Source organism: Giraffa tippelskirchi, chromosome 5, assembly GCF_054371585.1.
Source record: "Giraffa tippelskirchi isolate mGirTip1 chromosome 5, T2T-mGirTip1v1.2.pri, whole genome shotgun sequence".
In the NCBI taxonomy this organism is placed as follows: domain Eukaryota; kingdom Metazoa; phylum Chordata; class Mammalia; order Artiodactyla; family Giraffidae; genus Giraffa; species Giraffa tippelskirchi.
The window spans coordinates 82,480,099-82,506,056 of NC_137279.1; the positions used below are offsets into that span (position 1 = coordinate 82,480,099).

At 38.4% G+C, this 25,958-nt stretch overlaps 1 protein-coding gene and 1 long non-coding RNA gene across 3 annotated transcripts in view; one reads left to right on the plus strand and one right to left on the minus strand.

The window, feature by feature from the left end:
- The window catches only part of LOC145506518 (uncharacterized), a 106,531-nt gene that overhangs the window by 14,787 nt on the left and 65,786 nt on the right, over nt 1-25,958 (plus strand). The window lies entirely within an intron of this gene.
- LOC145506514 (tropomyosin alpha-3 chain-like) lies at nt 8,987-12,465 on the minus strand. 2 transcript variants are annotated; one of them, XM_081491351.1, is made up of 2 exons: nt 10,868-10,950; nt 10,220-10,733 (listed from the first exon to the last, which is right to left on the minus strand). In XM_081491351.1, exons 1-2 carry the CDS (start codon nt 10,933-10,935, stop codon nt 10,253-10,255), a joined length of 549 nt encoding a protein of 182 aa, XP_081347477.1. In that variant the 5' UTR covers nt 10,936-10,950; the 3' UTR covers nt 10,220-10,252. The 2 variants fall into 2 exon arrangements, with proteins under 2 accessions (XP_081347476.1, XP_081347477.1); XM_081491350.1 differs by having other exon boundaries at nt 8,987-12,465.

The window sequence follows — 25,958 nt, forward strand, 5'->3', positions numbered from 1 at the left end:
GCCTACATGTGGCCCTCAGCAGCACTCATTCACCATTTACCCTCATTAGGGAGGCAAGCTGGTTTCCCATACAGTCTGCTCTTTCATCTATTCAACTTATCATTCTCCACACCAATAAACACATGGCCCTCCCTCCAGGGAACATCTAATAAGCTCTTAAAGCAGTGTCCTTAAAGGTGCTTCTACCATGGTTGAGGTACACAGGGAGCACCACTCGCTTATACATACCCCTTGGGGTAGGCTGGAACTTCAATACAGAAGCCTTTTCCTAAGTCCTTTCTGATCTTCAACCCCTCAAACCCTTTTGTACCTTTGATTGGCATTACTCATCTAATTGGGTTTTGGAAACCTGCTCACACCTTTCTGCATGATATTCTGTCTCTCCTTTTACTTTGGTATCTCATACATGGTGTCTCAATCAAAACTTCCAGTTTAACATCCTATCACACATGTGAATCTATGACCCATCGTGGCTTAAAGTTGTGTTGCTACCAAATAAATAACTCATTAGTCAAAAAGCAATTTCAAGATTATTCAGGTTCTTATTTGCATTTCTCCTGAATACCACAAAGTGGTTTCAGTTTACAGTGTTACTCTGAAAAGCTTCATTTCCGACTTGTGTTTGTATCCCTCATACATCACAGATGTTCTCATTCATTCCTGTCTTCCAGATTTTCCCCAAATTCTTCCCCTGGCCTTAACAGGGATCACTAGCCCCTCCTTTTCCATTTCTGCCATATTTTGTATCCCTAAAAATCCCAAAGAATAATCTAGCTGAGCTCATCCTTGGCTAGAACAGGTGTGATCAGGAATGTTTGGTTGTACATAAATGGTAGCTGGCAAAGGTTGTCCAGCTACATTTCATTTATTTTTATTTATTTTTTGGCCATGCCATGTGGTCTGTGGGATCTTAGTTCCCTGACCATGGATTACACTCATGCCCTTGCCAGTGGAAGCACAGAGTGCTGACTGCCGGACCACCAGGGAATTCCCTATACTTCATTTCTTAATCTCTCTTGTAGTCAGGTGTGGCTGTGTGAGTAATGCAGTGTAAACAAAAGTTGAGGTCTGCTGTTTCCAGACCTGACCCATATGACTACCTGCACCTTCCTTTCTCGCTTCTCCTGAGCTAGAATGGCAAAGACCAGAGTAGCCTTGGATGGTAGAGCTGCTATCAGCCTCGGGGCCTGCATGATTCTCTGAAGAGAGCTGCTTGCCAACCTGGAATAGCTTTCCCAAGATGTTACATGAATGAGAAATAACGGTTTATTTTGATTAAGCCATTTCACTTTGGTATTCTATTTTATTGCAGCAGTTCAGACTACTCTAAAAATATAGAAATTAGAATGAGGAGGAGGTGCTGCTGTAATAAAAGTCAAAAATATGTAGCACTGACTTAGCAGTTTGGCAGCATGCAGTGAGGGTCTGGAGAGCTTAGATCATTGTTATCTGAGGGGAATGCAGTTGGTTCAACACTTTCTGATATAACCAGGAAGGCAGTTACGAGTTTCTCCTGAGCCTGTAGTTATGGAAGAAGCAGTTGGAAAGAGCCAAAATTTTAGGGTGAGTTGGCTGCTGCTTGCTTTTTTTAGCAAGATGTAGATCTAAAAGCTTTGGAGCCAGATGTGTTTGAGAATTCATAATTTTTCTAAGTTTAGAAAGTTAGTAGTACATATATTGTGTAGTATGAAACACCCTAGCAGAGCTGGGGGCAGCAACCCATAATCAAATAATTTCTATTTCTGAAGTTAGATGTATGATCATTCATGTTAAGCAGGATAAATAAAAACTGTATATAATCTACATCAATTTAGGTCAAGTTTCACCATTGTAAAGGTATAGAAATGAGCCATAGAAAAACTTGGTTTTCAGAGTTTTTTGGGTTTCAGAATTGTGAATGAGGCATTGTGGACTAAATGATAAGAAAGATGGAACTTTGGGATAAGATGGCAGAGCAGAACTTGAGCTCACTTCTGCTCATAAGCTCATCAAAATTACAATTAACTGCTGAATAACCGTCAATAAAAAGACTGGAACTTACCAAAAAAGGTATTTTACCCCTAAAGACATATAATAGAAACCACACAAGGTGGTAAATAGGGGTGCACTTGTGATACAACCAAATGCTGTACCACCCAGGTGGGCAACCCACAAACTGCAGAATAGTTAAATTACAGAAGTTCTCCATGGGAGTGAGAGTTCTAAGGACCATGTCAGGCTCTGCAGCCTGCAGGCCCAGCATCAGAAGAAGGAGCCACCAGAACATTTGGTTTTGAAGGTCAGTGGGGCTTGAGCACAGGAGCTCCATAGGGACTGGGGGAATAGAGATTCCACTCCTGGAGGGTGCATATATGGTCTTGTGTGCATCAGGACCTAAGGCAAAAGCAGTGACTTCATAGGAAACTGGGTCAGACCTCCTTCTGGTCTTGGAGGGTCTCCTGAGGAGGCAGAGGGTGGCTGTCATGTACCCTTGGGACATGGGCACTGATGGTGGAGATGTTAGGAAGTGTCCGTCTGCCTAAGCTCTCATGGAAGCAGACATCTTGCTTGGGACATTAGCACTAAGACCTTGCCCCAGCCATCAGCAGACAGGCTACCTAAAGAATTCCGGAGCCCACTGCCACCTATAGACATGCTCCTTAACACAGCCCTGCCCACCAGAGGGCCAAGACCCAGTTTCACCCACCAGTGGGCAGGCACCAACCTATCACACTAGAAAGCCTGCACAAGCCTCTAGACCAGGGGCAGACACCAGAAGCAAGAGAACTAGGATCTTACAGCCTGAGGAACTGGGTCCACAAACTCAGGTCAGAACTTACCCTGGGATCAGCTGGTCCTTGGCCCTTGGGTGATGAGAGGGGAGTGTATTGCTGAGATAGATAGAACATCTCTATACAGAGGGCCACTTCTTCAAGGTTGGGTAAGGTAACTAACCTACCACATACATGAAAATATAACTAGAAATTTAAAGAAAATGAGATGGCAAAAGAATATGTTCCAAATGAAGGAACAAGATAAAACCCGAGAACAACAAGAAATCTACCTAAGAAAAAAGTTCAGAGTAACGATCATAAAGATGAGCCAAAATTTTAGGAGAAGAATAGATGCGCAGAGCAAAAAGTTACAAGAAGTTTTTAGCAAAGAATTAGAAAATGTAAAGACCAATCAAATAGAGTTGAACAATATAATAACTTAAATGAAAAATACACTAGAAGGAATCAATAGCAGAATAAATGAGGCAGCAGAATGGATCAGTGAGATGGAAGAGTGGTGGAAATCATTGCCATGGAATAGAAAAAGAAAAGGGGAATAAATAGATATAAAAGCAGCTTAAGGGACCTCTGGAACAACATCAAATGCCGACAAATTCACATTATACACATCTCAGAAGGAGAAGAGAGAAGAGGCCTGGGAAAGCATTTGATGAGATAATAGCTGAAAACTTCCCCAACATGGGAAAGGAACAGTCACCCAAGTCTCATACAGGATTAACACAGTGTCCCATACAGAATTAACCCAAAGAGAAACATGCCAAGACACATAGTAATCAAGTTTAAAAGATAGAGAAAACATTAAAAATAACAAGAGAAATGCAACAAATAACAAACAAGAAAATCCCTATAAAGCTATCAGCTGGGTTTTTCAGTAGAAATTCTGCAGATCAGAAGGCACTGGCATGATATATTTAAAGTGATTAAAGGGAAAAACCTACAATGAAGAAAACTCTAAGGCTCTTTCAGATTTGATGGGGAAATAGCTTTACAGACAAGCAAAAGCAAAAGAATTCAGCATCATTAAATTAACTTTATGACAAATGCTAATGGGAATTTCTAAGCAGAAAAAAAAGGCCACAGCTGGAAACAAGAAAATTACAAAATGGAAAAGCTCACCAGTAAAGGCAAACCTACAGTAAAGGTAGGAAATCAACATTCACAATCTAGTAGGGAGGTTCAAAGGCAAAAGTAGTAAAAACCACCTGTATCCACAATAAGCAGTAAAGGGACACAGAAAACAATTAGATGTAAAATATGATATCAGAACCAGTAATCACATGGGGTTGTTGTTTAGTCACTAAGTCACATCTGACTCTTCGCAAACTCATGGACTGCAGCACACCAGGCTTTCCTGTCCTTCACTATCTCCCAGAGTTTGCTCAAACTCATGTCAATTGAGTTGGTGATGCCACCCAAACAACTCATCCTCTGTGGCCCCCTTCTCCTCCTGCCCTCAATCTTTCCCAGCATCAGGGTCTTTTCCAGTGAATTGGTTCTTTGCATCAGGTAGAAGAGTACAAATGCAGGATATTTGAAATGCATTTGAAATTTGAAGATCAGAAACTTAAAACAATCATGCATGTGTGTGTGTGTGTGTGTGTGTGTGTGTGTACATATAGATTGCTATAACAAAACCTCATGGTTTTGCAAACCAAAAATTTATAGTAGATACACATATACTCTCTCTTGAGAGTCTCTTGGACAGTAAAAAGATCAAGTCAGTCAATCCTGAAGGAAATCAGCATTTGTTGGAAGGACTGATACTGAAGCTGGAGCTCCAGTACATTGCCCACTTGATCTGAACAGCTGACTCACTGGAAAGGATCCTGATGCTGGGAAACATTGAAGGCAGGAGGAGAAGGGGATGACAGATGGTTGGATGACATCACTGACTCAATGGACATGAATTTGAGCAAACTCTGGGAGACGGATAAGGACAGGGAAGCCTGGCATGCTGCAGTCCATGGGGTCGCAAAGAGTCGGACATGACTGAATGACTAAACAACAACAATAACAACAACACACACGCAAAAAGATTTCAAACACAACACTAAAAATTATCATCAAATCAGAAGAGAAGAGAACAAAAGAGGAAAAGGGGGAAAAGACCTAAAAAATCCTAAGCAATTAACAAAATGATAATAGAAACATAAATATCAATAATTACCTCAAATGTAAATGGATTCAATGCTCCAGTGAAAATACACAGACAGGATGAATGAATACAAAAGCAAGACCTGTATATTTGCTGTCTATGAGACCTACTTTAGATCTAGAGACCCACACACAGACGGAAAGTAAGGGGATGGGAAAAGGTACTCCACGTAAACAGAAAGCAAAAGAAAGCAGGAGTAGCAATACTTATACCAGAAAAGAGAGACTTTAGGATAAACACGGCTAAAAGAGATAAGAAAGGCACTACATAATGGTCAAGAGATTAATCCAAGAAGATGCAACATTGTAACACTGTAACTCATTCACTGAGGCCACCATCATTCTGATACCAAACCAGACAAGGATATCACAAAAAAGAAAATAACAAGCCAATGTCACTGATGAACATAGATACAAAAATCCTCAACAAAATACTAGGAAACTGAATCCAAAATACATTAAAAGAATTATATACTATGATCAAGGGCAATGTATCCCAGGGATCCAAGGATTTTTCAATATCCACAAATCAATCAGTGTGATACACTACATTAACAAATTAAAGAATAAAAACCATATGGTCATCTCAATTGATGTAGAAAAAGCTTTTGATAAAATTCCACATCTATTTATGATAAAAACTCTACAGAAAGTAGGCACAGAGGGAACATACCTCAACATAATAAAGGCCATATAACCAAACCCAAAGCTAACATCATACTCAACAATGAAAAGGTTAAAGCATTTTCTCTGAGATCAGGAACAAGACAAGCGTACTCACTCTCACCATATTATTCAACATAGTTTTGGAAGTCCTAGCCACAGCAATCAGAGAAGAAAAAGAGATAAGGGGAATTCAAATTGGAAAGGAATAAGTAGACCTCTCATCATTTACAGACAACATGATACTATACCTATAAAATCCTAAAGATGCTATGAGAAAACTACTAGAGCTCACTACTGAAATTGGTAAAGTTTCAGGATACAAAATTGATGCACAGAAATTAGCTACATTTCTATAACAATGAAAGATGAGAAAGAGAAATTAAAGAAACAATCCCATTCACCACCACATCAAAAAGAATAAAATACCTAGGAACAAAACTACCTAAGGAGGCAAGAGACCTACCTTTACTCTGAAAACTATAAGAAACTGATGAAAGAAACTGAAGATGACACAAACAGATGGAAAGATAAAACATGTTCTTGGATGAGAAGAATCAATATCTTAAAAATGGCTATATATCCCATGGTTATATATTGTTGTTCAGTCGCTCAGTCATGTCTGGCTCTTTGTGACTCCATGGGCAGCAGCATGCCAGGCTTCCCTGTCCTTCACTATCTCCCAGAGATCACTCAAACTCATGTCCATTGAGTTGATGATGCCATCCTACTATCTCATCCTCTGTTGTTCCCTTCTCCTCCTGCCTTCAATCTTTCCCAGCATCAGGGTTTTTTCCCAATGAGTTGGCTCTTCGCACCAGGTGGCCAAAGTATTAGAGCTTCAACTTTAGCATCAGTCCTTCCAATGAATATTCAGGGTTGGTTTTCTTTAGGATTGACTGGTTTGATCTCCTTGCAGACCGAGGGACTCTCAAGAGTCTTCTTCAGCACCACAGTCTGAAGCATCAATTCTTCAGTGCTCAGCTTTCTTTATGGTCCAACTCTTACATTCATACATGACTACTGGAAAAACCATAGCTTTGACTAGATAGACCTTTGTCGACAAAATGATGTCTCTTCTTTTTAATACGCTGTCTAGGTTTGTCATAGTTTTTCTTCCAAGAAGCAAGCATCTTTTAATTTCATGGCTGCAGTCACCATCCACAGTGATTTTGGAGCCCGAGAAAATAAAGTCTCTTCCTGTTTCCATTGTTTCCCCATCTATTTGCCATGAAGTGATGGGACCAGATGCCATGATCTTTGTTTTTTGATTTCTGAGTTTTAAGCCAGCTTTTTCACTCTCCTCTTTCACTTTCATCAAGAAGTTCTTTAGTTCCTCTTCACTTTCTGCCATTAGAGTGGTGTCATTTGCATATCTGAAGTTGTTGATATTTCTCCCAGCAATCATGATTCAAACTTGTGATTTATCCAACCCGGCATTTTGCACGATGTACTCTGCATATAAGTTAAATAAGCAAGGTGACAATATACAGCCTTTATGTACTTCTTTCCTTATTTTGAACCAGTCTGTTGTTCCATATCCATGGTTATATATGGATTCAATATAATTCCTATTAAATTACCAATGGTATTTTTCATAAAAAGGGAACAAAACATTTTTCAGATTTGTATGAAAACACAAAAGGCCTTTATTAGCTAAAGTAATCTTGAAAACGAACAGAGAACAGAGCTGGAAGAATCAGGCTCCCTGACTTGAGAATATACTACAAAGCTATAGTCATCAAAACAGTATGGTACTAACATCAAACCAGTTATATAGATCAATGGAACAGGACAAGAAGCCCAGAAATAAACCTATGCACTGTGGTCAATTAATCTATGACAAAGGAGGCAAAAATATAAATGGAGCAAAGAAAATCTCTTCAGTAACTGCTGGGAAAACTGAACAGCTACATATAAAAGAATAAAATTAGAACATTCTCTTACACCATATACAAAAGTAAACACAAAATGAATTAAAGACCTAAACGTAAGACTGGATACTATAAATTTTTAGAAGAAAACATAGGCAGAATGCTCTGACATAAATTGCATTAATACATTTTTGAACTTATCTGCTAGAGTAATGGGAATAAAAGTAAAAATAAACAAATGAAATATAAACTTAAAACCTATTGCATAGCAAAGGGAACCATAAATAAAATGAAAAGGCAACCTACAGAATGGAAGGAAATATTTTCAAATGGTGAGACTGACAAGGAATTGATTTTGAAAACATGCAAACAACTCTACAGCTCAATATCAAAGCAATAAACAATAAGAAATTGTTGAAGATCTCAAGGAATGGGCAGAAGATCTAAATAGACATTTCTCTAAAGAAGACATATAGATGGCCAAGAGATACATGAAAAAAATGCTCAATATCACTAATTATTAGAGAAATGCAAATCAGTACCACAATGAATTATCAATTCACACCAGTCATAATGGCCATTATCAAAAAGTCTACAAATAATAAATGCTGGAGAGGGTATGGAGAAAAGAGAACCTCCTATGCTGTTGATAGGAATGTGAATTGGTGAAGCCACTATGGAGAATCGTTTCTTAAAAGACTAAAAATATTACCAAACAATCTAATAATATCACTTTTTGGCATACATACAGAGAAAAATCTATTTAGAAAAGATTATGCACCCTAGTGTTCATAGCAGTACTATTTACAATAGCCAAGACATGGAAGCAACCTGAATGTCCATCAATAGATGAATGGATAAAGTAGATATGGTACATATACACACACACACACATACATGTGTGTGTGTGTGTATATATATATATATGTATATATGTATATATATAATAGGTTCTTGCTCAGTCATCAAAAAGAATGAAATAATGGCATTTGTAGCAATACGGATGGACCTAGAGATTATCATTTTAAATGATAAAAGTCAGACAAAGACGAATATATGATATTGCATATTGGTGGAATCTAAAAAAAGACACAAATGAACTTATTTACAAAACAGAAATAGATCCATAGATACAGAAAACAAACTTATGGTTACAAAAAGGGAAAGTGGGGCAGGGAGAAATTAGGAGTTTTGGGTTAACAGATATATGCTACTGCATATAGATAACCAACAAAGACCTACTATATAGCACAGGAAATTATACTCAATATTTTGTAATAGCTGATAAGGGAAAAGAATCTGAAAATAAAATATGTATCTATCTGAGTCACTGTGCTGCACACCTGAAACTAACATGACATTGTAAATCAAGTATACTCAAAGTAAAAAAAAAAAACTATTTGTTTATATGCATATATATACATATACATATATATATTTTTTGACTGCACTACATGGCATGCAGAATCTTAGTTCTCTGCAAGGGATTGAACTCGCACCTCCTGCAGTGGAAATGCGGTCTTTTTTTTTTTTTTGGAGGGACTGGCTCTTTATTTCAAAAAGACATTTATCAATTTTCAGTATCAATACAGTTACACTATTGGTTTTATTCTCCCAGTTGGTCCCCAAAGAGACCACACCAAAGGAGAGAATATTTTAAGCCAATTAAGCTGCAGGATGCACACCTAACAGACCTCACTGAAACCTCATCAAAAAAGGGGGATTGGGTAGAGAAAGAAACTTTAAAAGATCAGCACACTGCTAGCCCACAGACTGTAGAGAGCTCTCACAGGCAGAGGGTGACCAGTGTGCCCCAACCCCAAAGAAGCAAAGTTCCAAAATAATACAAAATTTAAAAAGTTTTGTACATAAGCTTTTCAAGATTTCTCCAGCACTAACCGATACAAAGCACAATGAGATGGCACTTTTAGAGACAGCAGCTTCAGACCCAGAAAAGGGTGATGGGATGAGTTTCATATGGCTAAATCAGTGGCAAAACATAATTTTCTTTCCTTTCTTTCAAGGAAGCAGGAGAGCAAATAAGTGGTCACTTCAATGTAGGGGACACATGATCCATTCTGTGAGCAGTTGGGAACAGGGTAGAGCTGGGACAAGGATTTGGTCTCAGAGGTTTCACCATCTTAATTGTTTGGTCACTTCTGATGAAAAAAGAAAAAAAAAAAGTTGTCCGAAGATACCGTAAAGCTGAAAACCTGAACAGCATTTTTTTTTTTTTTGGCTAACTTCTCCTGAAATCATCTTTCTGGTTTGGCAGGTACTTTTTACAGAGCAATGAGGTTTCCCTAAATGGAGCCTTTCTCTGGGCTGCTAGGCTCTCAGTAAGGCAGGCCCATATCTTTTCCCTTTCTCTCTGGAGAAGGCAATATGTATTAAGCCGAAACGTTACCTTCCAAACAAGAGAAAGGGATTAGACTGCTGCTTCAGAACTACGGAATTATCTGGAATGTTTTTTACAAATGGTTGTTACATCAACAACAAAAAAGGTAATTACAAAATGTGTACATAACAACATGCTTTTAAAGACACTTTGCATTGTGCTCACATTCCCTTAAACGTTGTTCCCAAAGGTACTCAGCCTCTAGCCCAACTGGAATCTCTGGGGAGAGGCAGAGACACAGGAGTAGGGGGGTGAGAGAGGTGGTGAAAGGAGAAAGCAGGCTTCCAGTTAAAGATCAGCCCTCAGTTTAAAGGTCAGCTTCGGGCAGGCTGGCCTCAGCGGAGTCCGGGTGAGAGGGAGGAGCAGCGGCAGGGCGGGTCTGGGGTGCTCTACATCTCATTCAGGTCAAGCAGAGTCTGGTCCAGCATCCTTTGTGTACAGAGGTGCTCCTCTTTGGTGCATTTCAGTTTATCTTTCAAATCATCAATTGTCTTTTCCAGCTTGGCTACCGATCTCTCAGCAAACTCAGCACGGGTCTCTGCCTCCTTGAGTTTATCGGTAAGAATCTTTATCTCTTCCTCATATTTGTCTTCTTTTTGAGAGTACTTTTCTTCAGCAGCACTCAGACACTTCAGGTTCTGGTCCATCAGTCTGATTTGCTCATCCATCTCTCGGCAGCGGGACTCTGCCAGCTCGGCTCGCTCCTCTGTGCGTTCTAAGTCTCCCTCAATAATCACCAACTTACGAGCCACCTCTTCATACTTCCTGTCTGCCTCTTCTGCAGTGTGCTTAGCTTCTTTGAGTTGGATTTCCTGGAGTTCCATTTTTTCTTCATCTTTTAAGGCTCGGTTTTCAATAACCTTCATACCTCTCTCGCTCTCATCAGAGGCTTTCTCAGCTTCCTCCAGCTTTTGCAGGGCGGTGGCCAGGCGCTCTTGAGCTCTGTCCAGCTCCTCTTCAACCAGCTGGATCCTATGGTTCAAGGAGGCCACTTCAGCCTCAGCCTGTTCTCGGGCCCGTCTTTCTCCCTCCACTTCCCCCTGGAGGCGCTCGGCCCTCTCCTCTGCATCATCGGCCTGCTGCTGCAGGACCTGGATCTTGCGCTTCACCGCCTCTATGGTGGTGATCCCAGCTGTGGTCCCCACCCAGCTCCTGCTTGCCTTCCGGTTCCTGGTTCCTGCCTCCTCAGCTCGGCGCTGCAGCCGCTTCTCCGGAAGTGCAGTCTTAATCATTGGACCACCAGGGAAGTCCCTATATTTTTTAAAATAAAATTGTAAGAGAGAGATGAGTCCAAGCAAGAACTGACTTGTTTTCAAGTAGAAAATGACTAGATAGATTCCAGAATTGGGGGGATTTCTTAAACGTATCTCAGACTGCAAGAGATCAAACTGTCCTTGCTCAGACACTCCCTGTTGGGCTTTCTCTGTCAAAAAGAAGCTAGCTCTAAGGTCATTATCCGAATAAGGCTATTGCTTTCCTGCTATGCCTTTGTTTCAGAGGGCCTTGAAAAAAATCTTTTCATAGCTGCATGTCTGTATTCATCTCTCTATATAAAGTTTTTGTTTGTACAAGAAGGTTTCTACTAAACTTATGTTATTTGTTTTGCTTTTTTTAACAATACAAAAATGTCAGAAATCTTTTCATATCAGCACTTAGAACATATTTTCTTTAAATTGTGGCATTTTTAATGCAGCAGTTGAATGCACCTATACTTTGTTTAACCAGCCCATTATGGTAGACAATTTAGTTGGTTCCATTTTTTCCCTCTATTTTGTGAAAAAGACTGCAGTGAATATCCTTGAAAAGTTGAAAAGATACTCTGGCATATTTTGCCAGTATATCTTTAAGGTTAATACCTAGTAGTGGGATTGTAGGGTTAATGAGTCTGTACATTTTAAATATTGAAATCAACTGTCAAAAGTTTTCTCCAGGAGGAGTCGACAAATTTATCCTTCAACAACATTTCAGGACAGTGTATGAGAATGACTGTATTTCACGTTCAACAACTCCAGTGGGAGCTATGGGTGTTCACAGCCTCCATGGATCCATGAAGCCACCCTACCTTCCTGCCAGTCTCATGGGAGAAATACTGTATTCCATCATCTTGGTTCTCATTTCTTTACCTTTGTGTAAGGCTGAAGATCCCTATCCATCTATACTTTTATTTATTTTTTAACTGCTTGTATAATCCTTTGTTTATTTATCTGTTTAGCTTTTGTTATTTGAATTTACTTTCTCTACTTGTATAACTTTTTACACAAATTAAGGATATCTGTTGTTTACTTTCTTGTACTTCAAATATCTTTCCCCAGTTTGTTAATGAGTTTTAGGATTTATTTATTAATGTATTTATTTATTTATCAAGGATAAATTTATAAATTTGGTGTGGTTAAATTTATCGAACTTTTGCCTTATGTCTTAGTGCCTTGATATCTTTCTTGGAAAGGTCTTTTTCCACTCGAGAACCTATTGTAAATTCATTCATGCTTTATGTAGGAATTGTACAGATTTATTTTATGTAAAATCTTTGATACATCTGTAATCAATTTTGTTATAAACAGTGACATATGAATCCACCTTATTTCTCCTAATATTCTTCAATTCCCCCAATACTACTTTATTTACCCCACTGGCTAGATTGCATATAAATTCACTGGTCAGAAATGACATCTTTATTATGAACAAAAACACTATGCATATTTAGGTCTGTTCCTGGATTCTCTCTTCTGTTCCACTGATATCTTTTAAACAATTTTAAGCATGGAATCACTGCTTAGACTTTAAAAAAAATTATCTTTTTGATTGGTGCAATTAATATGATTAATAGAGTTGGGGATGAAGAATTGGCTGCTGATTGGTTGTGGCAATACCAAAGAACTAACCAACGTGGCCAGGATGGCTAGGGCTGAGGATTTTACCTTTGTGGTTGCTGTGTTTGGAGGGACGGGGGCCAAAGGCTCAGCCAGCGTGGTTGGGGCTGCCAAGGCCAGGGCCAAGAAGACAGCCTGAATGGTCAGAAGATTGCTTACACACTTGGGAACTGACTGAAGAGCAAGTGTTTTGGGAATAATGGAATCCAAGTTTCTCATAATCTGAGAAAAAAATTACAATTATGGAAAAGCAGAGGTTAGAAAAACTCTGTGCTGTTAGTTTGGAATTGGAAATATTGGTGTGAACTCATTGTTTTGAATATGTACAAGTAGAATGATAAAAATAGATTTATATGTTATATATGTGTATTCATATACTTTTGGCTCTATTTCCTATAAGGAACTAAAAGCAATAATATTCCAGTTCAGTTCAGTCGCTCAGTCATGTCCGACTCTTTGCGACCCCATGAACTGCAGCATGCCAGGCTTTCCTGTCCATCACAATCTCCCAGAGTTTGCTCAAACTCCTGTCCATTGAGTCAGTGATGTCACTCAACCATCTCATCCTCTGTCATCCCCTTCTCCTCCTGCCTTCAATCTTTCCCAGCATCAGGGTCTTTTCCAATGAGTTGGCTCTTTGCATCAAGTGGCCAGAGTATTGGAGTTTCAGGTTCAGCATCAGGCCCTCCAGTAAATATTTAGGGTTGATTTCCTTCAGGATTGACTGGTTTGATCTCTTTGTTGTCCAAGGGAATCTCAAGTCTTCTCCAGCACCACAGTTTGAAAGCATCAATTCTTTGGTGCTCAGCCTTCCTTATGGCCCAACTCTCACATCTGTACATGACTACTGGGAAAACCATAGCTTTGACTAGATGGACCTTTGTTGGCAAAGTAATGTCTCTGCTTTTTAATATGCTGTCTAGGTTGGTCATAACTTTTCTTCCAAGGAGCAAGCGTCTTTTAATTTCATGTGTGCAGTCATCATCTGCAATGATTTTGGAGCCCAAGAAAATAAAGTCTGTCACAGTTTCCATTGTTTCCCCATCTATTTGCCATGAAGTGATGGGACTGGATGCCATGATCTCAGTGTTTTGAATGTTGAGTTTTAAGCAGCGTATTCACTTTCTCTTTTATTAAGGGTTTCAAAGTCCTTAATAGGTGAGGTAGTGTGTCAAAACAAGTACGGGCCCTTCTGAGCATGTGGCCCTGTGTGAAAGTCTGAAAATCTGCCCAATCCCACAGGCATCTTCTCAATGAATTCTTCCCTGACCACCGTATTTAAAACTTCAGTACATGACCCCCACCTAAACTCCTTATTTGTCCTCTACAATTTCCTTTTTCTCTTTAGTACTTCTCACTCTTTGATACTGTATAATTTACTTACTTTCATTTTGCATTTTCTGACCTCTCCTTGCATTAGAATATATGACAGTGGGGGTTTTGTTTTGGTCAGTCCTGTATACTTAGCACTTAGAACAGTGCTTGGCACATAACAGGCATTCAAATATTTGTTGAAAGAAAGGTTGAATAAAGACATTGATTTTGTAGCCTCATGGTGGAAATAGTTAAGCTTTTAAATCCATCCTTTAGAGGAAAAATTCTGTAAACTTGCAATATTTGTAGAAAAATTGCATAAGTTGCTTTCACTGACTTCATTTTAACCCTAGAGCGTGCTTGGGGTTAAAACAGAACCCATAGAACAATTGGGCCATCTTGCATTCCCAGGATTTAGCCTCTCCATGTGTGCTTTTCCTCATGCAATCCTGCCTCCCCTTAAAAGGTTCTAAATTTTTTTTAAAAAATTCTTTGCTCTTTTCTTTTTTAAAAGAAACTTTATAGATAATAATATGGTTTAGAATTCAAGACACACAAAAATGGAGAGTTTTGTCTTTTCTTGTCCCATCACCTAGTTCCTTTTCTCAGAAAAAACAGACACTATCTTTCAATTCTTTGTGAACTTTCCCAGAGATATTATTCTATGCAGAGAATGGACTATTAACAGTAAATGAGTGTGATGTACACATATGCTCCTTTTTTTCCCTTCAAAAATAACTTGATGACAGGTTAGGAGAATGGGGCTAAGCTATCTCAGTTTTGACTGAGGTTCTAGGAATCTGGGTTTCAAATACTCCCACGTTTCTCAAGGAGAGGCCAGGGGACCTTTGTAGTACTTGGAGAAGTACTGAAAACTGGTGTTGCAAGCCCTGAACCTTCACCACTTAGGGTGTGACTCTTTCCTAGTAAAGGCCAAGGTGGAGTCTGAAGTTGATTCAGAGAGCTGTTGCCTTGAGTTTTGCAAGAGCCACACTCTATTCCCACAGGAAAGCATGCTTCCCCCCTCACCTACAGCCTAGGACTAAAATTGGTTCTCAGCTGGGGAGATTTTTCTCCATAGGGAATATCGGCAATGTCTGGAGACATTTTGGACGGTCATGACAGGAGGGATGCTACTGGTATTTGGAGGCCAGAGATTCTGTTGAACATGCTGCAATGCAGAGGATAGACCCCCCACAACATGCAAAAAATATGTAGCCTCAAATGTCAGTAGTGTCGAGGTTGAAGAACACCAGCCTAAGGATAGGGTCTTCTTCAGGACCACTCAAGAACTAGTTAAATGTCTCTTACAATTATGGACACAGGGAACCAATGTCTGGCCCACGTTAAGAGGCTAAGACTGGCTGGCTATGCTAATGGTGGAGAGGTGAGCTTGCTGAATGGGGGCAGCCTGCACTCTCAGAGGATTTGATAAGAGGATGCTTGAGTGATTCTTGTAAACCAGAATCATAATTGTGAGAGTGAGAGCAGGGAGCACTACAAGGAGAGAAGAGGTGAGCTCACAGAAGGAAGCTGGAGGGATACTGCCGGAAGCTCTGGAATGAAGAAGCACTCATAAGCAATAACCTATGCCAGGGAGCTGCAGGGTAGATACCTCCAGTCAGCGGAAGGTATGGTGAGTGAGTTATCTCTGAAAAACTTCCCAGAATGCTTCAGGAGAGAATGCGTTTGTATCAAACAACTGGAAAACCCAGCGAGCTTATGACAGGGGAAACAGTATTAGTTAAGATCTTGGCTGACACTCCAGTGGCATAGAAAATAATATCCAGAGCTCACAAGATCCTACTTGATTTGGCCTCTTCTGACCTCTCTAACTTCATCTTTTCTTATTTTGCTCAAGCCACAGTGGGCATCAGACCATTTCTCAAACACATGGATGTTGCTCTGACCTCAGGGCCTTTGCTTTCCTCACCTCATGGCTTGTACTTTCCCAGTACACTTGCATCACTGTTCTCTTTCTTTATCTGAGTCTCTGCCCAGATTGTACCATCTCAGAGAGGTCTTTCCTGACCAACCCATCTAAAATAGGCAAGTTGCTTGCTATATTTCTCTTCAATGAACTTAATACCTATAACTTTTTATTATAACTTGCTATGTTTCTCTTCAGTGAACTTAATACCTATAACTTAATACCTTAACACCTATAACAGTAATCACATACTGATTGTTTCTCTCCTCCATTATAATACAATATTCTTGCAGGGAAACACTTCATATTTATGTTCCAAGGCTCTGGGGTCATTTCAGCATTTGGTAGATGTCCACTAAACATTTGTGTAAGTGAATAAATGTTTATAAGTAAGTGAATGAATTAATGAATGAGCAATGTGGTTGTGATTTGTTGGGCTGTTAGATTTGGCTTCAGGTTTGTGAGTGAGTGAAGTCTTAGCTCTGCCTGAAAGCAGAGTGCCTTCCCTAACTCTGAGCCTGCCATATTCTCTGACACATTCTCACCTGTCAAATGGACCCCGAAGCAAAAGACACCCATGCAGATGGTAGTAGAACCAGTTGACCCCTCTCAGACAGCCTTTTAGATAAAAAGCTCACTAGAACATTTGCTGAAGTCACCTTTCTCTGTAAATGAAGTGAGTAATGACTCCAGTGTCCTTTTATTTTTTAAAGTCAAGTATATCTGTGCTTTATTTATATTGTCATTTAAGAAGGAGATATATAAATATTTAGAAATTAAAAATAGGAATTTATGGTTGAAATGTTGGGAAATTGAAATAAGGGGCAAGATGGAATAAGATCATCCTTAATTTTATTACTAAGCATTATTAACTTTAACATTTTGTGTACATTCTTACCATCTTTTGCCTATATATATAAAAATACTTTAATATGTGTGCCTTTCCCTGCTTAGTTGTGTCTGACTTTTTGTGACACTCTAGACTGTAGCCCACCAGTTTCCACTGTCTGTGGGATTTTCCAAGCAAGAATATAGAAGTGAGTTTCCATTTCCTACTCCAGGGGATATTCTAGGTCCTAGGTTGAACCCACATCTCCTGCATCTCCTTATTGGCAGGTGGATTCTTTCCCACTGAGCCACTTGGGAAGCCCAATTCAATATGGCTTCATATTAAACAATAAATCAAAATGTCATATACTAAAAAATAATTCTATATATTTTATGGATATTTCCATATAAAGTTTCTTATAATTCCCTCCCAAACTCCCCAAATCTATATACATGCATTTTATTTATCATTTATATATCTATCCAATCAATCTATTTCTGAATCTATGTAACTTTGAGTTAATATATCTAGTATTATATATTTCTATATAATATTTCTGTGTACCTCTCTTCCTGTCTGTATGTAATCTGGGTATCTATGTATCCATTCATCTAGCAATCTATTGTTTATGATCTATCTATGTACAGCTCTCTCTCTCTCCCTGTGCAATCATCTATCTAGCTATCTATTCAGGTATCTTGGGATCAGTGTATCTATCTTTCTTTCTATTTATGCATCTATCATATGTCTATGTTGTATTTATCCATCAATTATCTATTTATTTCTCAATCTCTCATCTTTGTTTTAATCTATATATCTACCTACATATCTATTCATCTATTTGTATATGAGTGTATACACATATGTATGCATGTATGCATGTATCTATCATCTATGTATTTTTAATTTTTATTTACACAAAATACTTCCGGTTTTGAAAAGTTTGGCACTTTGTTTCTTTCACGTAATATCTTAGAGGCCTTCAGTTCAGTTCAGTTCAGTTGCTCAGTCATGTCTGACTCTTTGCCACCCCATGGACTCCTGGAGTTTACTCAAACTCATGTCCATTGAGTCGATGATGCCATCCAACCATCTGATCCTCTGTTATCCCCTTCTCCTCCCACCTTCAATCTTTCCCAGCATCAGGGTCTTTTCAAATGAGTCAGTTCTTCGCATCAGGTGGCCAAAGTATTGGAGTGTCAGCTTCAGCATCAGGACTTCCAATGAATATTCAGGACTGATTTCCTTTAGGATGAACTGGTTGGATCTCCCTGCTGTCCAAGGGACTCTCAAGAGTCTTCTCCAACACCACAGCTCCAAAGCATCAATTCTTTGCTGCTCAGCTTTCTTTATAGTCCAACTCTCGTATCCATACATGACTACTGGAAAAACCATAGCTTTGACTAGATGGACCTTTGTAGGCCAAGTAATGTTTCCGCTTTTCAATGTGCTGTCTAGGTTGGTCATAACTTTTCTTCCAAGGAGCAAGCATCTTTTAATTTCACGGGTGCAGTCACCATCTGCAGTGATTTTGGAGCCTCCCCAAACAAAGTCTTTCACTGTTTCCATTTTTTCCCCATCTATTTGCTATGAAGTGATGGGACCAAATGCCATGATCTTAGTTTTCTGAATGTTGAGTTTTAAGTCAACTTTTTCACTCTCCTCTTTACTTTCATCAAGAGGCTGTATAGTTCTTCACTTTCTGCCATAAGGGTGGTGTCATCTGCATATCTGAGGTTATTGATATTTCTCCTGGCAATCTTGATTCCGGCTTGTGCTTGATCCAGCCCAGCATTTCTCATGATGTACTCTGCATATAAGTTAAATAAGCAGCCAATATACAGCCTTGACGGACTCCTTTTCCTATTTGGAACCAGTCTGTTGTTCCATGTCTAGTTCTAACTGTTGCTTCCTGACCTGCATACAGGTTTCTCAAGAGGCAGGTCAGGTGGTCTGGTATTCCCATCTCTTTCAGAACTTTCCACAGTTTATTGTGATCCACACAGTCAAAGGCTTTGGCATAGTCAATAAAGCAGAAATAGATGTTTTTCTGGAACTCTCTTGCTTTTTTGATGATCCAGCAGATGTTGGCAATTTGATCTCTGGTTTCTCTGCCTTTTCTAAATCCAGATTGAACATCTGGAAGTTCATGATTCACATACTGTTGAAGCCTGGCTTGGAGAATTTTGAGCATTACTTTACTAGCATGTGAGATAAGTGCAATTGTGTGGTAGTTTGAGCATTCTTTGACATTGTCTTTCTCTGGGATTGGAATGAAAACTGACTTTTTCCAGTCCTGTGGCCACTGCTGAGTTTTTCCAATTTGCTGGCATATTGAGTGCAGCACTTTCACAGCATCATCTTGTAGGGTTTGAAATAGCTCAGCTGGAATTCCATCACATCTACTAGCTATGTTCGTAGTGATGCTTTCTAAGGCTCACTTGACTTCACACTCCAGGATGTCTGGCTCTAGGTGAGTGATCACACCATCGTGATTATCTGGGTTCTAAAGATTTTTTTTGTATAGTTCTGTGTATTCTTGCCACCTCTTCTTAATATCTTCTGCTTCTGAGTAGCATTAACAAAATGGCAATAAGAAAATAGAGACCTTATACAGGAATATTTCAAGAGCTATCTCATGCTGCTAAACTGAAAAAAACAAAAAAAAAAAAAAGAAAGGAAGATAGTTTAAGAGACTTCTGGGACAGCAACAAGCACCTTAATATTCACATTACAGGGGTCCCAGAAAGTGAAGAGAGATAAAGACCTGAGGAAATATTTGAAGAGAAAATAGCTGAAAACCTCCCTAACTTGGTAAATTAAATAATAACACAAGCCCAGGAAGTTCAGAGCTCCATACAGGATTAACCCAAAGAGAAATACACCAAGATACATTGTAATCAATATGACAAAAAATTAAAGATAAAGAGAGAATAGTAAAATCAGCAAGTGAAAAGCAACAAATAACATACAATGGAATTCCCATAAGGCTATCAGCTGATTTTTCAGCAGAAACTCTGCAAGCCATAAGGGAGCAGCATGATGTATATAAAGTGATGAAAAAGGAAAAAGCTACAACCAAGAATATTTTACCTAGTAAGACTCTTAAACAGTTTTGACGAAAAAATTGAAAGCTTTATGGACAAGCAAAATCTAAAAGAATTCAGCACTACCAAACCAGCTTTACAAGAAATACTAAAAGGAACTTCTCTAGGCTGAAAACAAAAGGCCATAACTAGAAAAAAAAAATTAAGAAATGGAAAAGCTCACCAGTAAAGACAAACATATAGTAAATATAGGAAAACACACATGCACAAACCAGCAATGAGATTCAAATAAAAAAATAGCAAAATCGTCTGTATACAAAATAAGCAGTTAAGGGATACAAAAAACAATTATATGTGAAATATATCAAAACCAGTAACTATGAGGAGAGGAAAGTACAAATGCAGGGTATTTAAAATGCATCTGAAATTCAGAGACCAGCAATTTAAAATTATCTTGTATATACTGGGTTGGCCATAAAGTTCATTCAGATTTTGCATAAGCTGTTAAGGAAAAACCCAAATGAACTTTTTGGCTAACCCAGTATATAGACTGCTATACTAAAACTTCAAAGTAACTGCAAGCCAAAAATCTACAATAGATATACACACAAAAAACAAAGAAAGGAATCCAAACATAACACTAAATATCATCATCACATCAGAAGAGAACAAAAGAAGGGGAAAAATGGTCTACAAAAGCAAATCCAAAAATAATTAACAAAATGGCAATAAGAACATAGAAGCTGATAGTCACCTTACATGTAAACAAACAAATACTCCAACCAAAAGACAGACTAACTGAATGGATTAAAAAAAGAGACCTATATATTTGCTGCCTATAAGAGACTCATTTCAGATCTATAGACACACACAGACTGAAAGTGAGGGGACAGAAAAAGCTATTCCATGCACATGGGAAAAAAAAGCTGAAGTAGCAATACTTATATCCGACAAAATATGCTTTAACAACTTACTGACTAGGGATGTATTAATATGTCTTTTGTTACCCAAATGCTAACAACTGGAGACATTTAAATATTTGCTTACATAACAAACTACTGGCCACAGGCATTAGTTTCTGCCAAAATCTCCTTCTCAAGAACATGTTAAAATAAAGACTGTTATAAGAGACAGAAAAGATACTACCTAATGACCAAGGGATCAATCCAAGATGATATAACAATTGTAAATATAAATGCACCTAACATAGGAGCAGTTGAATATATAAGGCAAACATTAATAGACATAAAAGGAGAAGTTGACAGTAACACAATAATAGTGGGGGACTTTAAGACCCCACTTACATCAATGGATAGATCATTCAGACAGAAAATCAATAAGGAAACAGAGACCTTAAATGATACATCAGATCAGATAGACTTAATTGATATTTATAGAGCATTCCAGCTGAAAGCAGCAGAATACACATTCTTTTCAAGTGCACATAAAATATTTTGTAGGATAGATCACATGCTAGGCCACAAATCAAGCTTTGGTAAGTTTAAGAAAATTGAAATCATAGCAAACATCTTTTGTGATCGCAATGCCATGAAATTGGAAATAAACTACAATAAAAAGCTGCAAAAAACACAAACATATGGAGGCTGGACAATATGCTATTAAACAACCAACAGATCCCTGAAGAAATCAAAGAAGAGATATATGGTAGTAGAAGGCAATGGCACCCCACTCCAGTACTCTTGCCTGGACAATCCCATGGATGGAGGAGTCTGGTAGGCTGCAGTCCATGGGGTCGCGAAGAGTCAGACACGACTGAGCGACTTCACTTTCACTTTTGACTTTCACACATTGAAGAAGGAAATGGCAACCCACTCCAGTGTTCTTGACTGGAGAATCCCAGGGACGGCGGAGCCTGGTGGGCTGCCGTCTATGGGGTCGCACAGAGTCGGACACGACTGAAGCGACTTAGTAGTAGTAGTAGTAAAATGGACAATCTAGAAGAAGTGAACAAATTCCCAGAAAGGTAAAATCTCCCGAGACTGAACTAGGAATAAACAGAAAGCATAAAGAGACTGATCACAAGTACTGAAATTGAATCCATAATTTGAAAACTCCTAACAGACAAGAGTCCAGGACCAGATGATTTCACAGGCAAATTCCACCAAACATTTAAAGAAGAGTTAATACCTCTCCTTCTGAAACTATTCCAAAAATTGCAGAGGAAGGGACACTTCTAAACTCATTCTGTGAGGCTACAATTATCGTGATACCAAAACCATACAAAGATACCAAATTACAGGTCAATATCACTAACAAAATTACAGGTCAATATTACTAATAAATGTAGATGCAAAGATCCTAAAAGAAACACTAGTGAGCCAAATCCAATAATACATTAAAAGGATTATACATTGTGATCAAGTGGGACTTAATCCCACGGATCCAAGGATTTTTCAGTATATGCAAATCAATCCATGTGATACACCACATTAAAAACTGAAGAATAAAAGAATGCAGAAAAAGCTTTTGATAAAATCCAATATCCATTTATGATAAAAATTCTCCAGAAAGTGGGCATAGAGGAAACACCTCAACATAATAAAGGCCACATATGACAAACCCACAGCTAACATCATAGTCAATGGTGAAAAGCTGAAAACATTTCCTCTAAGATCAGCAATAAGACAAGGACGCCTATTCTCACCACTTTTCTTCAACAGTTTTAGAAGTCCTAGCTATAGAAATCAGAGAAAAAGGAAGAATAAAAGGAATCCAAATTGGAAAAGTGATAGTAAAACTGTCATTGTTTGCAGATGACATGATGCTATACATAAAACATCTTAAAAGATGCTACCAGAAAACTACTAGACCTTATCAATGAATTCAATAAAGTTGCAGAACACAAAATTAATAACAGAATATGCTGCATTTACATACACTAACAATGAGAGATCAGAAAGAGAAATTAAAGAAACAATTCCCTTTATCATCACATCAAAAAAACAAAACATTTATAAAAAATAAAAAAAAGAACAAAACAAAACACCTAAGAGTAAACCACCCTAATGAGACAAAAGACATACTGCAAAAGCTACAAGGTGCTGATGAATGAAGTTGAAGCTCACACAGATGGAAAGATACACAGTGTTCTTGGATTGGAAGAATTAATATTGTGAAAATGACCATACTACCCAAAGCAATCTACAGATTCAATGCAATCTCTATCAAAGGACCAATGGCATTTTTGGCAGAACTGGAACAAATAGTTAAAAAACTTGTATAAAAACACAATGTGATGTGATGACCCTAAATAGCCAAAGTGATCTTGAGAAAGAACAGAGCCAAAGGAATCAGGTTCCCTGACTTCAGACTATACTACAAATCTACAGTCATCAAAACTGCATGGTACCTGCACAAAAACAAAGACATAGATCAATGGAACTGGATAGAAAGCCAAGAAATAAACCCACAAACTTATGGGTAATTAATCTATAACAAGGGAAGCAAGACTATACAGTGGAGAAAAGAGTCTCTTCAATAGGTGGTGCTGGGAAAATTAGACAATTACATAGAAAAGAATAAAATTAGAATATTCTATAACACCATATACAAAAAACTCCAAATGAATTACAGATCAAAATGTAAGACTCTTCAACTCCTAGAGAAAGTCATAGCCAGAACACCTTTTGACATAAATCATTGCAATATCCTTTGGAACCATTTCTTAGAGTAATATAAATAAAAGCAAAAATAAACAAATGGCATCTAATTAAACTTAAAAGCCTTTGCATAGCAAAGGAAACTGCAAGCAAAATGAAAAGACAACCTGCATAATGGGAGAAAATATTTGCAGAAGATGTGACCAAAAAGGGATTAATTTCCAAAATATATAAACAGCTCCACAGCTCAATATCAAAAAAACAAACAGCCCAATCAAAAAATAGGCAGAAGATCTAAATAGACATTTCCCTAAAGAAGATGTCCATTTGGCCAACAGCAACATGAAAAGATGCTCAACATTGCTAATTATTAGAAAAATTCAAATCGAAACTACAATGAGATATTACCTCACACTGGTTAGAATAGCCATTATCAAGAAGCTTACAAATTATAAATGCTGGAGAGGGTATGGAGAAATGGGAACCCTCCTATACTGTTGGTAGGGATGTAAATTTGTGCAACCACTATGGAGAACAGTATGGAGGTTCCTACACAAACTGAAAACAGAGTTACCATATGATCCAGCAATCCCACTCTTAGGCATATATCTGGAGAAAAGTATAATTCAAAGAGATACATGCACCTCAATGCTCATTGCAGCACTATTTACAATAGACAAGACACGGAAGTAACCTAAATGTCCATTGAGAGATGAATAGATAAAGAAGATGTGACCATATATATATATACATATATATAGTAACTATATGCTGGGAAAGATTGGCTGTCATCACCGACTCAATGGACATGAGTTTGAGTAAGCTCCGGGAGTTGGTGATGGACAGGGAAACCTGGCGTGCTGCAGTCCATGGGGTCACAAAGAGTCAGACACGACTGAGTGACTGAACTGAACTGAGCTGAACTGATGACTATATATAGATGTGACATATATATGTATAGATGTGATATATATGCATATATACATATATATATAATGAAATACTACTCAGTCATAAAAAAAGAATGGAATAATGTCCTTTGCAGCAACACGGATGGACCTGGAGATTATTATTCTAAGTGAAGTAACTCAGGTAGAAAGGCAAATACCATATGATATTACTTATGTGTGGAGTCTAAAATATGTTACAAACGAGTATATGCGAAAAATAGAAATAGACTCACAGACACAGAAAACAGACTTATGCTTACCACAGGGGAAAGGGGGTTGAGGAAGGATAAAGTGGGAGTTTGTGATTAGCAGATACAAAGTTCTATATATAAAACAGATTAAACAACAAGATTCTGCTATATAATATAAGAAACTATATTCACTACCTTATACAAAACCATCATGGAAAAGAAAGTGTGTATGTGTGTGTGTGTGTGTATCTGAAATACATATATCTGAATCACTTTTCGGTATACTTGAAACACATTTTTAAAAGAATTTTATCTATTTATGGCTGTGCTGGGTCTCTGTTGCTGCACGGGCTTTTCTCTGGTTTTGGTGAGCAGGGTCTCCTCTCTAGTTGCGGTGTATGGGCTTCTCGTCGTGGCAGTCTCTCTTGTTGCAGAGCATGGGCTCTGGGGCGCAAGGGCTTTGGTAGCTGCAGCTCTCCGGCTCCAGAGCGCAGGCTCAGTAGTTGTGGCTCATGGGCTCAGCTTCTCTGTGGCATGTGAAATCTCTGTGGATCAGGGATTGAACCTGTGTCTCCTGCATTGGCAGGCAGATTCTTTATCACCGAGCCACCAGGAAAGCCCAATATTGTATTTTAAATCAATTATAATTCAAAAAAATCTAAAGGAAGCTAGAGTTATCTCATTCTTTTCTTTGATGAGGGTATTGTAATCATCTAAGGATATCCCAATAGTAGATTTTTCTTATTTTACTGTTGCTTATAAAATATATAATGTGTACACATGCATGTACACACAAACACTCATACACAAACACACACACACTATTTAGATATGACTCAGGTCAAGAAATGGAGCACTGCTACCACCTAAAGATCCCCAGTGGACTCCTACTCAGTTACAGCATTATTTCTATATACTAGAACTAAAACTCAAACTATCTTGACTTTTTGTGATAATTTGTTTGCACTTAAAAAATTTTTAGCTTCAGGGATGCATTTCTTAATATACAGTTTATTTTTCTGTTTATAAACTGTATTTAGATGGAACCACATTTTATGAATTTTGCTTCTTCTTTTTTTCTGCATTATATTTATGAGAGTCATCCATATTGTGGCATGTGCATGCATGTGTCGTAAGTCATTCAGTTGTGTTCAACTCTTTGCAACTCCACGGACTGTGGCCTGCCAGGCTCCTCTGTCCGTGAATTCTCCAGGAAAGAATCCTGGAGTGGGTTGCCATGATCTCCTCCAGGCGATCTTCCCAACCCAGGGATGAACCCACATCTCCTGCACTGGCAGGCAGATTCTTTACCACTAGCACCACTTAGGAAGCCCTGGTAGCCTG